The sequence below is a fragment of the Motacilla alba genome, unplaced genomic scaffold, assembly GCF_015832195.1.
Source record: "Motacilla alba alba isolate MOTALB_02 unplaced genomic scaffold, Motacilla_alba_V1.0_pri HiC_scaffold_34, whole genome shotgun sequence".
NCBI lineage: Eukaryota > Metazoa > Chordata > Aves > Passeriformes > Motacillidae > Motacilla > Motacilla alba.
This window is the reverse complement of record NW_024037436.1, coordinates 265750-281163: the sequence shown is the minus strand read 5'-3', so window position 1 is coordinate 281163 and position 15414 is coordinate 265750. Positions and strand designations below refer to the sequence as shown.

At 54.5% G+C, this 15414-nt stretch overlaps 2 protein-coding genes across 2 annotated transcripts in view; one reads left to right on the top strand and one right to left on the bottom strand.

Moving 5' to 3' along the window:
* Window positions 1-3563, bottom strand: part of LOC119696535 (zinc finger protein 850-like) — a 28590-nt gene extending 25027 nt beyond the window's left edge. The window contains 1 exon segment of the mRNA XM_038126278.1: window positions 1661-3563. Coding sequence (XP_037982206.1) covers window positions 1661-2990 — 1330 coding nt within the window. The 5' untranslated portion in view covers window positions 2991-3563.
* LOC119696597 (zinc finger protein OZF-like) overlaps window positions 1-15414 on the top strand; it is a 216142-nt gene that overhangs the window by 176738 nt on the left and 23990 nt on the right. The gene's annotated exons all lie outside the window — the stretch shown is intronic.

The window sequence follows — 15414 nt, the reverse complement described above, 5'->3', positions numbered from 1 at the left end:
GTTCCTGCTGCTGCTTGTCCTTTTTCCATCCTCCTCCTCCTCTCTTCCTCCTCCCTGCCCACTCCAGACCCCCTTTTCCCACCCACCTCTCCCCCACAGCTGCAGCACCACTGGCTTTTGGGTGGAGTGAACACCCCCATGAGCCCACCAGGGATGGGCAGGGGGCTTGGGGACCTGCCTAGTGCAGATCCATTCCCCTCCAGAGCCCCAGCAAATCACTCCAGGGATCAAGTAGGGGACACAAAGGGATCCCCATGGAACCATCTTTTTTCTGCCCCATCCCCACCTTTCCCTCCCCTCACCCATCATTCCCCCAACCCAAAGACTCCTCCCAACTCAGTTAAGGGGTCCCATCCCTCTCCCACTCTGAATCCTCTTTTCCCCTGCTCTTCCACCCCTTCCCCATCATCCCTCCAGCCCCACCCCTCACCCCTGTGCTTGGTTTTGGGTGATCCAGACCCCTCCTGCTCCGTCTGGCCGTCACATCCCCCCTTTCCTTCAATTCTGGCAGCTCCTGGCAGCTTTTTCCTGAGAGGAATCCCTGAGTTTTGGGACTTTTGGGGTGTACTTTAAAAGTGTGACAGTTCTCTCCGGCTTTCCCCTCCCTGCTGTGGCCCCTCAGCTGCCCCTGACACCCTGAGGATGCTGGGATTTCCCTCCTGGGAACAAGGATGTTCATTCCCTTCCAGAAGCCCAATGCCTGGCTGGGGCTCCAGGTCAGGGAGTCCTTGAGCAGCTGCCCCACAACCTCCCCCAGGGTCTCCCAGCGCAGCCAGAGCTGCTCGGCCTGGGGTCCCCAAAGGTCTCAGCAAGCCCCAAGTCCCTGCCAGGAACCCTCAACTCCCTCAAGCCCAGCATCCCCCACATCCCCTACAAGTTCCCCCCATGGCACCAGCCATGGCCATGTCCCCACATGTCACTGGCCATGTCCTGCCATGTCCTCAGCCATGACTGTCTCCCCACCATGTTTCCATTCCTGTCATTGTCCCCCACTGCTCCATCTGTGCCTGTCCCCCCATGTCCCCATCCTCCTCCATGTTCATATGTCCCCATGCCACTTTCCATGTCTAGGTCCCACCATGTCTATGTCCTACCATGACCACACCCATGTCTTAGCTCAATGTCTTTATTTTTAACCCAATATTGGATATTTTGAAGGGATAATGAGAAATGAAAAGAAAATCAAGGCCAACAAAAAAGGATTTCCATGTCTGTGCTGCCTGAGGACCCATGTGATTGGGTTGGAGGGAAGAATGTTTTTGGTGGAGTTTCCACCACACTGTCTCCAAAATCTTGGTCTTTTCCTCACTTTTTCACCATCTGCCTGCAGGAGACACCCTTGGGCAATAGGAAATCAAAATTGTGGAATGCCTGAAACTGGAAAAGACCTCCAAGACCATTCAGTATTCCTTGATGCCACCAGAAGATAAAATTCAATGCAAAAGATGTTCTGGGGTTGAAAGTCAACAAATCCGCTCTCCCCAAGGAATTCCCATTGCTGGTCTGCGTCCAATGGATATTTTACCGTTGCATTCATCCAGGTGCCCATGGGGAACCAGGAAGATGTGGAAGACTCCAGCCAGGTGTCTTCCCAACATGGATGAGAATAACAGATCAACAGGGCACTGCTCAACAGGGGTCACTGGGGATCATCCAACACCAATCCTCCCATGGGGGATGGAGCTGGAGCAGCGCACAAAGCTCTCCCCGCACTCGGGGCACTCACTGGGCTTCCCTTAGTGGCGCCTCCGTTGGTGTTTGGTCAAGATTGAACTCGTGGAGAAGCTCTTCCCACACTCAGCACACTCGTAGGGCCTCTCCCCAGTGTGGATGCGCCGGTGGATGGTGAGTTTGGAGTTTTGCTTGAAGCCCTTCCCACAGTCGGGGCAGCGGAAGGGCCTCTCATCCGTGTGACTCCTCTGATGTACAATAAGACTGGAGCTGATCTGAAACCTCTTCCCACACTCAGGACACTTGTAGGGCTTCTCCCCGGTGTGGATGCGCTGGTGTTTTCTCAGGTCAGAGAGCCACCCATAGCTCTTCCCACATTCCAAGCAGGTGTGGGGCCGTTCCCCTGTGTGGATCACCTGGTGCCGAATCAGGGCCGAGCTTTCTCTGAAGCTCTTCCCACATTCCCCACACTTGTAGGGCTTCTCCCCAGAGTGGATCTTCTGGTGTTCCATCAGCTGGAACTTCATGCTGAAGGTCTTCCCACACTCCCCACACTCATAGGGCTTTTCCCCAGTGTGGATCCTCTCGTGTTTCCTCAGGCCAGAGCTCTGGCTGAAGCTCTTCCCACATTCCCCACACTCATAGGGCTTTTCCCCAGTGTGGATCCTCTGGTGTTGCGTCAGGTGGCCCTTCTGGCTGAAGCCCATCCCACATTCCCCACACTCATAAGGCCGGTCCCCGGTGTGGATTATCTGGTGCTGCATCAGTTGGCCCTTCTGGCTAAAACTCTTCCCACATTCCCCACACTCAAAGGGCTTTTCCCCACTGTGGATCCTCTGGTGTTGAGTCAGACTGGAGCTCTGGCTGAAGCTCTTCCCACATTCCCCACATTTAAAGGGTTGGTCCCCAGTGTGGAACCTCTGGTGCCGGATCAGGCTGGAGCTCCAGCTGAAACCCTTCCCACATTCCCCACACTTGTAGGGCTGTTCCCCAGTGTGGATCACCTGGTGCTCGATTAGGTTGGAACTCCTGCTGAAACTCTTCCCACATTCCAAGCACTTGTGGGGCTTCTCCCTGCCATGAGGCTTCTCCACCAGCTCTGAGCTCCGGCTGGATCTCCGGCCACCTTCCTGTCTCAGGGGGGCTCTTTCCTCCCTGCAGCTCCCTGGGCTGGGTTTGCAGCCCCTCCTCCTGACGGATCTCCGGGGCTTTTCCTCTTCCTCCATGTGGCCACACCCTGGGAATGAAAAATCCTGGTTTGGGGAGAAAAACAAGATGAGAGCAGCTTGGACTAGGAGTTCCTCCATGCCCAACAGCATCTCATTAGGTCATTGGGAATTTTGTGTCTGTAAGAACTTCCAAAATCCCACAATTCAGCACAAATCCTACAAACTTCAAGACACAGATCAAAAAGTCCCCATACATCAAGATTTAGCCAAAACCCCTCCAAAATATAAAGAACCCACAAAAAAACCAAAGCACCAAAATTTAGCACAATAAAGCTCAGAAACACCAAGATTCACCCCCGCCAAATCTGTGGATCTCCCTCCCTGGACACCTGCTGCATGGTGGGGGGGGGGGTGGGGACATGCTCCTGGGGCTCTGGGGGAGGCTACAGATTCAGGGAGGGGTGAAACCTTGTGGTACCAGCTCTTTCTGCTCCTCCTCCTGCTCCTCCTGTGTCTCTGCTCTTCCTCACACTCCTCTTCCTCCTGCTATTCCCCCTTCTCTCGCACAATCCCACCTTCTCCTCCCACCTGCAGCGTTTGACCATTCTGTTCCTCAACCCTGCTTCTCCTTCCCTTCTCCTCCTGCCCCCAGGCCCAGCACCCACTGCCGGCTCCCTCTTCCCCCCAAGCCCACAGCATCCCAGCGGAGGGGCAGGGATGGAGCTGGGGCAGCTCGGGCTGGGGCAGCGCCGGGCTCTCGGCCGCTGCCGCCCGCACTCGGTCCCCACTGCAGCCGCTCCCGCCAGGACAGCGCGGGGGGGCCCGGCCCTGGCGCTGCCCCACTCCCACCTCCCCAAATTCCCCTCGCGGGGGGCGCTGCGGCCGAGGGGGGGGCGCAGGTGGGGAACGCTGGGAGCCGCGGGTCTGCCCGGACACTGCTGAGTCATCAGCGCCGCGCGCTCTGATTGGCTGAGCGCTGCCTGAGGGCGGGGCTGCAGCAAGGGGGCACACCCTGCTCCAGGGGGGATGTCCCACAAACGGGGAACCCCCATGAGAGGAACAAGAGGAAAGTGTCTCTACAAACAGATGCTGTCAACCTGCTCAGGGATAGGGCCAGGGACTTGCACATAAGGAAGTGACAGGAGAAGCCACCAGCCTCAGAAAATGTTATTGATTGATGACACAGACTGCTGCTCAGCCAAGGTCCTGCTCAATTCGTGAACTCCGAGAAGAACAACAATGAGCCTTGAATATCGTTTGCTATACAAAAGTGGGGAAAGTATTAAAGGGGATATGTAGTAGGTGGATTGGGAAGTCTGTAGCTCTCAAGTACTTCAGCCAATGGGGAAAGGGAGAGGGAGATTCAGACAGGAAAATGAGGATGAACAGGAGGCTGTGTCCTCCAACAAATGGACAGATCCCATGGGAAATGTCCCATGGCTTCTCCCCCCTTTTTTAGGAATGAAATAACTTTTACAGGACCCCTCTGTCTTCTTGGCAGACAGAAACCTCTGGTGTTGTGAATTCTTCAACACACCTTGGGACTCGTCTGGAATTCCTTCCACCGTCCGGGGCAGCGGGCAGTGAGTGCAGCTGAAGGTGCCCCCCTTGGGTGGCGGCGGCACCGGGGATGGATTGGGTACCCGAGAGTGACCAGGAGACAGACGAGTGACACATCAGGGGGGCTGGGAAGAGGCAGCAGGGAGAGAGCACTGAAAATCTCATCAGGGAGTGCACCGGCATCTTCGGGGAGTCAACATGGCAGGGCACCCATGGAGGGTAGAAAAGGGAGAGCCAGGAAGTGGTCCTGTGCCAAAGGGATGATGATCCCAAAAAACATCTCTGAAGGCTTCCTTGGGAGAATGTTGAGTGAGTTTGCACATTTCCCCACAGGTAATTAAGGACACCCCGTGGGGCAATAAGGGAGGTGGAGAAGGGATTTGGACAACAGGGGATGGATGCTGTTGGTGTGCTGGAAGGCATTGGGTGAAGGGGAGTGTGCTGGACTATGGTTAAGGCAAGAAGCAGCAGGAGGAATCTATGTGGTAAGAAAAGGATGATGGAAAAGAGGAGGAAGAGAAAAATACTGAGGATTGGGATGTTTTTCTGCAGGGTCTTAGCGTCAAAATTTGCCAGCTGATGCTTTGAATTTCCACTTTCCAGGAGAGGAAAAGAAGGAGGTCAGGATTCCAGGGGGTTTCTCTGTGCTGGGCAGCGGCAGCACCGGGCGCAGAGCTGCGGCACCGGGAGCACGGGCTGGGGCCTGTGGGGAGCTGCGGGGCCGGGCCGGGGCTGTGGGGCAGCCGGGGCTCAGCGCCGGGCGCTGCCTGACCCCACCAGCCCCGGGCAGGGCCGGCAGCGGCCCCCGGCCCCCAGGAGGCTGCGGGACGCCCCGGCCGCTGCCCGGCCCCGTGGAGCTGCCGGCCCTGCCCGCCGGGGGGGCCGCCTTTGGACACTGCGGCAGCACAGGCACCGGCTCTGCGACACGGGCTGTGGAGGGGACCCTGAGCACAAGGAGGACGACAAAGGAACAGCTGGGAAGTGCGGATTGTACATGGAAGGACTGAGATTATCTTTTAAGGATTTTGTTTGGGTCACTGGAGAAAGGAAAGATTTTGCAGCAAGCTCAGCAGCTGTCAGAGGATGAGCACCCACAGACACTGAGGCCGGCTGCAGGAGTGGCACAAGAAGGCCCCGGAGCAGTTGGGCACAAAGGCACAGCAGGGGAATGCAAGAAGGGAGCAGAAAAAGGCCAAGCTGAAGGCAAAGGCCATGGCAGAGCTCCTACAGCCCCCGAGGGATCAAGCCCAGGGCCCAAGGGGGCCCCAGCACCCAGGGGACGCGCTCGGCCACAAGCACCTGGCAGAGGCATTGCCCTCCTCGGCAGGGCAGAGCCCACCCAAACAGCCCCTGGCAAGGAATCAGGGCTCCAGCTGCAGGGCACAGGGACACTGCAAGCACAGACAGCAGCACCCTCAGCACGAGCAAGTCCAGCCCTTGATGGACATGGATTGGCAGGGGTGTCACAGCTCCCATCACACCAGGGACCCACCACACTGGAGCCCTTGAGAACCAGGACCCATTCAGGGTGGGTCTGCATCGAGAGGAGGCCTCTCCTGATGGACACAGGGGCCTCTCAATCCACTCTGAATCCAAGACCTATGGGGGTAAAAATGCCAAAAATTGTCTTTCATTATTTAGGGGATAATTGGGAAAGATCAGCGGGTGTGTTTTATTCAACCACTTATTATTAGCAGATGTGGAGGATGGGTTTGAAATGTAGGAATTTTTATCTGCTTCTAATTATGATTATAATTTACTGGGAAGGGATTTGATTGCTAAATTGGGAATACAAATTAATATTATAAAAGGTGATACAGAGGCTTGTTCTGTTGTACCTCTGTGCCAAATGTCTGGCAAGACCTATGCTGAAGAGAACCCACAAGTGGTGGCAGCCCCAGGAAAAGAGGGAAAATTAGATATGGAGCCTCTCCAAAGTACTTCAAAGCAACCAGGACAAGTGGTGTCTAAAAGCAACACCCTGTTCCAAGGGAGGGAAGGAAGGGCTCACAGCCCCTGGCATTGAGTCCCTGCTAAAGGCAGGGCTTTGGGAGCCAGGGATGTCTCCCGATAATACTCCTATCCTGCCAGTCAGAAATCAGATGGAATCTACAGAATGGTGCAGAACCTAAGAATAATAAATGAGATTATTAAACCAAGGCACCCCACAGTCTCAGGTCCTTAGACCATCTTGAATCAGGTTTCCTCCTTACCCTGCTACGATTCAGTACTTGATGTAAAAGATGCTTTCGGGGGATGCCCGCTTACAGAGGAAGGCAAACAGTATTTTTCCTTTGATTGGGAACAAGAGGAAGAAGGGAAAATGGTAAAGACAGGGAGCGTCCTTCTGCAGGGACACACACGAGCACCAGCCTGACTCGGGCAAGCCTTGCAGAAAATAGAGAAAGAATTGACCACATCCCCAGGGACTGGGTTAACGCAGGATGTGGATGACTTGCTCCAATCAGGAGGACAAGAAGAAGTGGTAGACGAAGCCTCTGTGAAATGGCTGAATTTTCTGGCTAAAAACCATCTTTAGAGTATTTGAAAAAAAAGCGCAAATGGTGTAAGAAAAGGTTAAATATTCGGAACATATTTTGACTGAAGGTTTGTGGTGGATTGACCCAGAGAGGGTCAGGGGAATCTCAGAAGTAACACTGGTCAGGACAAAGAAGCTGCAACAATTCTGAAGATTATTAGGAAATTGCAGGACCAGGATTGAGGACTCTCTGTTCTAGCCAGAACACTGTAGGACATTTTAACCTCACACAGCCTCAATGCTATAATGGGGAAAGCAGAAAGAGAGCAGAACTCAAGAAAATGAAAAACCAAAAATATTGATGCCTCAGCTACGGCTCTTCCAGACTCAGAAAAGAAACTGGAATAGTATGGGAATGTTAAACAAGGCCATGCCAAAAGAATTCTGGGGCTAAAATGTTTAACCCAGTGGCCACAGTGGCCTCAATGTCTGCAGAATTGTGCAGACACAGCTCCCATGGAAACCGAGGCCTGAAAACTGATGGCACAAGGATCTCCTATCGTTCAAGTCTGGCATCAAGGTAAAGCTTTGACAACCAAAAGAGCCTCTACATGGATGAGCAGGGCTCGGTTATTACAGCATGAAACTTGTTCAATGGCACAGGAGGATTTAGAACTGAGGACAGGGGAAGGGTTTCACCCAGCCTCCTGTCTCAACAGCCTGCAGAGGGGCTGGCAAGAAACCCAGGGCTGCATTCAAGGCACAGAGCTCCAGACCCAGCCTGGGAGAGATTGATGAGACATTCCCCGGCCCGAGGGAGAAAATGTGTGTATGGATGGCTCTGCAAGGGCAGCAGAAGGGAAAAGAGCTACAAGACACGCTGTTATTGAGGAAGGGGAATCAGACACAGCGCAGGTCACCGCCCCATGGTCAGCTCAACCGGCGGAGCTGTGTGTGCCTGCAAGAGCCTGGCACTGAAATGCCCTGAGCAGGAAGGCTTCAATAGCTTCTGCTGACACCTTGTCACCTAACAGGGGGGCAAAAGCAATTCTGACTGCTTCAGCAACCACTGCATCACTTATTATGGTATTTCTGAAAGAAATAATTCCAAGATAATGGATTGTGGAAACAATAGACTCAGAAAGCAGAACTCATTTTACAGGAAAGATCCTTCAGGGGTTGTGGCAGCTTTGGGAATACAAAGGGACCTCCAGAACCCCTGGCAACCCCAGAGCTCAGCTCAGGTAGAAAGAATGAATGGGGAAAGAAACACCTTTGGAAGCTGGTGATAGAAACCAAGATGCCATGGGTACAGCTTTTGCCATTGGCTCTGGCAAGAAGAAGAGCCAGACCCAGGGCAGATATTCAATTATCTCCCTTGCAATTCACCTCTGGAGTTCCTCACCCTGGTAATTCTCCACCTAGTGCAGGGTGCAGATAAGGGATGTACATTTAAAGCAGGCTGTGGCCAGAATCCTGTCTCCTGGGAAATCTCTCCCACAGGAAGCTGGGCTGGCACAGAGCCTGCCTTGGCACTTGGCTGTTCCCAACACCCAGCCAGGACATCGGCTCCTGCCTAAGGAGTGCAAAGCAGCAGCACTGGTGGCCAAGGGGCCCATGCCAAGCGTCCCTGAGGCCAGAAACAGCCGCCAGCACAGCTGAACACGGGGGGACCCCTCAGCCTGGGCTCAAGGGCTCCGAAGCCCCGGAGATTTGCACTTCCCGCCCGCAGCAGGAGGATGGGAGGCCGCCCCTGAGCCTGCACTGAAGGCAACGCAGCAGCAGCCAGGGCTCCAGAGCGGGCCAAGGCCCTGGGCCTGCCCACACATCCTCTGCTCAAATCCTCTGCCTGCCCACCCTCCTCTGGCATCTCCAGCCACTGGCGCCAATCCTTGCTGCCACTGCTGCAGCTTCAGGGCTTGCTGGGCCTGCACTCGCCACAGCTGCTGGGCAAGACAGCGGCACAATTCCACTCTGGGGCTCCCTGACACTCACACACTGGGCTGCCTGGCATTGCATTGCTGCAAAATATAACAAGGTTATTTCTTTTAAATCTTATTTCATCCGGTAAAACCCACATGTCATGGAATGATTTTCTCTGCACAGCTCTCTGTGTATGGATGAAATGATTTCTGTTGCACATCCTGGCCACAATCAAGTAATGCCTTGAGTCTCTAACACTGGAAATATTGGAGAGTTTTGGCTCTTCCTGTTATGTCGGTGAGAGGATTACATCATTAGAATGTTTTTTTCTTAACAATCCTACTTTTATATGGTCAGTTAAGTTTGGGCCAGGGGTGTCAGAATCAATTTTTATTCTTAAGAGAAAAAGAGGCTCTTTGGGTATGTGTGTGCCTATCTCTCATGGATGGCAAAAGTTTGGTCTGGATTTTTTGGTGCTCATCGTCAGGCTGCAATTTAAAAGACTAGAAAAGGTATAAAGGCGACCCTTTATCTCATAAACAGTTCATAGCATATTGTTAAAAAAAGAAAAAAAAGAAGCACCAAAAGAAAGCAATGGGAGGTGGGGGGGGGAAGGCACAAGGGAGTCACCAGATTACTGCCCTGGAAGAGAAGCTTCATTCCAGGCAGCCTGGAGAGGAGCTTTAGAAATGCAAATTAACACTGCTGGGCCAAGGGTGGACAATGGACCCGGGTCTCTTGCCTGGGGCAGGAATTGGGCTGATTCCCTCTGCCCCTCACCCCAAGCTCTGCCTGCTTGCACAGATGGAATTTGCACAGCTCAAGTCAAAGCCCGTGGTAAAGATATCTGACTCTGCAACAGAAATGGGCTCAGCTGCAAAGGGAAACACCAAATGGAGAATGTTGTGAAAACTGAAGTTGGTAGAATCATGCCTCTGCCCACTCCAACATGAGCTGTCACTGTCTGTGTTATACAGGGTGTATCACAGCACTGGTGTTTTCTGCTATGACAAGTTCAGGAAATCAGTTGGGAATCCAAGTGTCTGACGTTTAAATTAGAGAAGATCGGTCAATGGATGCAGTCCTGGCTCCTGAAGGAGTGCCAAAAATGGGGAAAACATGCATGGCCACCAGAAGGAAGCTTACAACACCATGGACCAGCCCCTGGGAACCCTAAGGAATGCCTATTGTTATGAATGGATGTCAAAATTCATATTTATTAGAATAGAAGAATAGATTCAAGATAGTATAAAATATTAAGGTAGATAGATATTAAGTAAAGGGGGACAGAGGGAGGCTACGTCTGGACATGTTCTCAGGGAAAAAGCCGAAGAAATTGGTCCACAAGCAGGATACCAACACACATACCACCCCGATAGACCACATTTACATGTGAAACACAGCAGGAATCCTCGATCTCGAGGTTGCAGCTATGCAGGGAACTACACCATCGGCGGTTCTGGATACTCCTGACCGGAGGGGGGGAAGAACACACACTATTTAGAATTTTAAACTACTTCTGGGAAATCTCTCGGTTTGTAAAAGAGATTTCCAGTAAGAACCAAGTATCGGGTATTCAGTGTGATAACAAGGATATCTCTCTCTCAGGATGAGACTGTGTATTGTTAAGCTTAGTCCTGTCTAGCACAAGACCAGAAGCCGATGAATTATTCCCAAAGACATCGAGGACCGGACCACCTTCCATCAGATACCATTCTACTGGACCAGAGAAACCTTTGGAACTTGTTTGGTTATGAAAAGGACAATGGACTTCCTAGCCCGCGGCAAGAAAAATGGGATAAAAACCTGCGGGGAGGAGACTTGGTGTGCCGCCGCACTCCGAAGCTGCCAGTGCTTGGGTTGGCTCAGGGCGTCACCCAGGGTCTATTCCCGGGCTAGACTCTGTCCAATCCGTGGCTTACCGAAATTCTGTCAATTTGCGCAAAATAAATTTTGTACTTTGTTTTTATATCAAAATTTGGCTCTTGCAAATTATTGATAAATTAAATTGGCAATTTCATTCATAACACTATCAAGAGCCACAGAACCCATTTATCATTTTAAAGCCAACATTAGATTACAAGATGTCCTCCAAATAATCTACAGCCAGACTGCTCCAGCTCCTGACCTTCCTGCCCACCAATCCACTGAAATGAGGAACACAACATTTCACCATGGGATGGGATCAGATCAGCTGTTAGCAGAAAAAGGAGGAGTTGGTGGAAAATTAAATTACTGAAACTGCTCTTGGCAAATAAATGACAAAAGAAAAGTGGTGAAACAGATGAAAAAGGAAATAAGAAAGCAGCTCATGTTCCTGCCCAAAAGTGGAATGGAGGGGAATGGGACACGATTTCCTGGTTCCCTGGCAGACCATGGGTTAAACCAATGCTGTTTCTCCTCTCAGGTGCTACAGCAACTCTCATCTTTGTACCATGCTCCACACCTTGAGAGTGCAGCTCATTCAGCAGCTGAGCCAGGGGGTGCAGGTGGCAGCCAGGCCTCCTGATCCAGAAACGGCTACAAAAGGACAGGGAATGAGGGCACCGAGAATAATCCCAAAACCAAAGAGGACTCAGGAAGAAAAAAAACGGAGTTAAGGAGTAAATTTGCTTGCAGATAGGGTCAGGGACCTGTAGATGAGGAAGTAATAGGAGAAACCATCAGTTTCAATAAATGTTACAAATTGACACGGACCGGTGCTCTGACGAAGTCTCGCTAAATTCCTGAACTTCGAGGAGAACAAAGTCTTCACAGAGCCATGAATATCGGCTGTTACACAAAAGTGGGGGCGCACATTAACGAGGACATGCAGCAGGCGCACCGGGAACTCTGAACCTTCCAAGTACCTCAGCCCGTGGGCAAAGGCAGAGGGAGAAGAGGCCGGGAGAATGAGGATAAAAAGGAGGCTGCGGACTACAACACTGGCAGAGAGCGCACGGCAAATGCCCCACGGGCTCTCCCTCTGCTCAGCAATAAAGTCACTTTGCCAGGACTCCGCTGTCTCCTCGGGGCACAGAAACCTCCGGCGACGGCAATTTCCCCGCGCAGCCCCGGCCACGGGGCAGCCACCTCTGTCCTAGCCACAGCAACCGGGCCGAGCCAGCGCTGCTCCGGCAGCGGCTCCTGCCCAGGCAGCGGCGGGAAGGAGACCGCGGGCAGCCGCTCCCGCAGCGCCCTCAGCCCAGGGCCAGCACGGGCCGCACACGGCACAGCCAACCCGCCGCAGCCCCCTGCCGCCCCCTCGGCCCGCAGCCAGCCCCGAGCCCCCGCACAACCCAGCGCGGCTCCCACCTGCGCCGGGGCCGCCTCCGAGCTCCGCCGCCGCCTCCCCGCGCTCCGGCCGCTGCCGCCGCTCCCGGGCCCGCACAGACGCTCCGCCAATGGCGCCGCCGCTGCGCCACGCGCGCCCTCAGCCCGCCCCCGGGGCCCTGCTTCGCCCCGCCCCGCCAATCAGCGCGCCACACCCACGACTGACGGCACCGGCGGCCAATCGCAGCCAGGGGCGGGCTCCGCGCACGGCACGGCCCCGCCCCGCGCTCGCAGCGCCCCCCGGGCTGCGTGAGGGCAAAGCCGGAGATGAGGAACAGCCCCGGAACGGGCCCGGGCCCGGGCCGGTGTTGAGCTGCCAACACAAACAAACTTCTCCGCAGCTCCCGCCACGCCTTTCCCGGCCCTGCGGCCCCGCTGCCTCCGGCTCAGCGGGGAGCCCTGGAGCCTCACTTCTCCTACCCCTAATCAGGAGCATCAGCGCATCGCTTCCATTTCCCCCAAAAAGGGAAAACTGCCCAAAGCCCCTGTGGATGAGTGGGGGAGGGCAGAGACTTCTGGCAGAAAATTCCCAGAATTGTTTCTCCTCATGGAAGAAAAAACCAACCAAACCGAACTGAATTGGGACCCCCCAGCAGCGCCTCTCTGCCGTCCCAGCTGAAGCCCTCGCTGGCTGCTCCAGGCTCAAGGGCAGACCGGGAGCTCTGGGAAGCGGCCCCGGCTCGGGGCGCAGGCCCCGGGGCAGCTCCACGGCCCCCACGGCAGCTCCAAGGCTCCTCCAGCCGGGATGGAACGTGGCAGCGGGAGCAGGGGAAGGGACAGGGCTGCCGGCGCCAGGGGAACGCGAGGGACACCAGGGACACTTCACAAGCATTTAATGCAAAAGATAAAAACATAAGGAAGAGAAAAGCAACATCAACAGTGTCACCATAGCACAGGGCCACACGAGGACATGTCCCATTGGAGTGGGGTGACGCTGGCCCGATGCCGGGCACCCACCAAAGCCACTCTCTCACTGCCCTCCACAGCCGGACAGAGGAGACAAAATTTAACCAAGGAGTTGAGCTAAAGACCAGGAGAGTTCCCTCATTAAACATCGTTATTCTTTCTCCTTTTCATGTCCTGCACCTCCTTTTCCTCTCTCCCTCCTCCTCCCCCTTCCTTATCCCACCTCATTCCCAGTTCCTGCCCTCTGTGTATTTAGAGTGGAGAGCCTTGCTTGTTTTTAGAACTAGAACAAAGATCCCAGATGGAACAAGGCTTGCTGGTTTTAGTCAGAAGTATCAGTGGCTAAAGGTCATGTTTCCTTTGCTTTGGTCCCGTCCTTGTTCCTCCTCAGTGCTCAGGCTGGGCCATGGGGTGTCCTTGTTTGCTGCATTTTCCGAGTTCCTCTTGGATGCTTTGGGCAATAGGCTGTGCCCTGGCAGGGTTCTTTGTGCTCCTTTGTGACACAGGAGAACCTTCCAGGCGGTTTCTGCGTGAGCTGCTGCTGTGGTGTCACAGGAACAGCGCCTCGTCCCCGTGGTGTCCCCGCTGCTGTGGGACACGGAGGCCTCAGTGTCCAGAGTGGCTCTGGGCTCCTTGCCGGAGGATCCTCCTGCCCGAGGCATTCTCAGCAGCCAGCCCAGGCCTGACGGGTGTCCTTCTGTGCTTGCAGGGCTACAGGCTGCAGACGTGTGCAGCGCAGCCAGAATGATCCAGCACATGGTTGCTGCAGCTTGCACCCTGTACTCTGTGGCTTATGCGGGGTATTTTTTAACCCACTTGGCACGTAAGTCGAGGCTTTCCCTCGGTGCAGCATCTGTGGCTTTGGCCTTGCTGTGTGCTCTCTGTTCTTCCTCTGGAGCTGAGCTGACTTTGGAACCAAATCCCTATGAAGACACCCCTGCTTTGGGAGAGCTCCTGCCAGCAGCTGCAGCTGGAAAAGGGGGTGTCTGCAGCCAGCGGGGCGTGCACAGCATTTGCAATGAGCCCTGGGGGGTTCTGTTCCCTCCAGCGGGGAGTCTGTGCCAGCAGAGCCTGGAACTCCCTCCCTTTGCTGCTCTGGCCAAGAACTGACCCAGCCCAGTATTTTGTGCTGTTCTCTTGCTTGCTGTGGCAAGGGACTGTGGCTCCTGGAGGGATGCTGTGAAAGCAAAATGCTCTCTTGGGGTTGCCTTGCTCCATGGCTTTTCCCACCATAGGCAGTTTTTCTCCTGACAGCATCCGGTTCATGTTCCCTCTCCCGTTGCAGGGCACCTCATGTCTGGATCCCGAGCAGCTCCTCCTTCGGTGAGTGGGAAAGGAACCTCTGGTGTTTGGAATTGTGCAGCGAGTTGTCAGCTCGGCATCTGGCAGCCGAGTGCCAGCCTGGGAGGCTGCAGGAAAGTTCCTGTCAGTGTCTTTGCAGCAGCAGCAGCAGCAAAGGGATCCCTGTCAGTTTTCTCCTTTTCTGCTGAAGAGCTCTTGAAGGGCTGTAGGTCTGCTTTTGCAGGCAGAGGATTGCTTGCTGGCTTTAGCCATGGTGGAATATCGAATTCCCAACAATAAGTGGCAATCCGACTTTAGCCCAGTGTTAGTTGGAACAGCTCCCAACCCAATTTCTGCTTAGTGCAGCTGGATGTGCAGCTGAGGATAAATAAGGTGATAACTGAGATAGAACTTCCTGTCCCTCACGCTGCCGTCTGTCCACAGGGCACAAAAGCAGCATCAGCCCCTCCTGGGGCTCCCTCTGCTTCCAAAGAGGAGGCCAAAGAGGAGGGAGACAGCAGTGAGCTTCCCGCTGTTCAGGGGGACGATGGTGAACTTCCCTCAGTGCCGGGGGATGACAGTGAGCTTCCCGCTGTTCTGGGAGACGAGGGCGAACATCCCGCGGTGTGGGAATACAACGGCGAGGCTCCCGTGGTGTGGGACAAGGACAGTGGACATCTCCCAGTGTGGGACGAGGACGGTGGATGTCCCCTGGTGTGGGACCAGAAAGGCCAAGCTCCCGAGGTGTGGGATGAGGATGACGGACATCTCCCGGTGTGGGATGAGGACAGAGGACATCCTGTGGCTTGGGAAGAGGAGAGTGAACATCTCCCAGCATGGGAAGTGGACAGTGAACATCCCCTGGCTTGGAAAGATGATGGCAAACCTGCAGCGTTTTGGGAAGAGGATGGAGAAGCTGCAGCGTTTTGGGAAGAGGATGGAGAAGCTCCCTCTGCTTGGGAAGAGGACACGGAACCTCCCTCCACTGTGGGATCCTGGGCTGAACATTCTGACAGCAGCACAGCCCTGCAGCCAGAGGGGAGAGGGGAGTGGTGCCTGGTGCAGCTGAGTACGTCTGCTCTGTTCCCGTGTGCCCGAGCAGGGGGCTGTGTG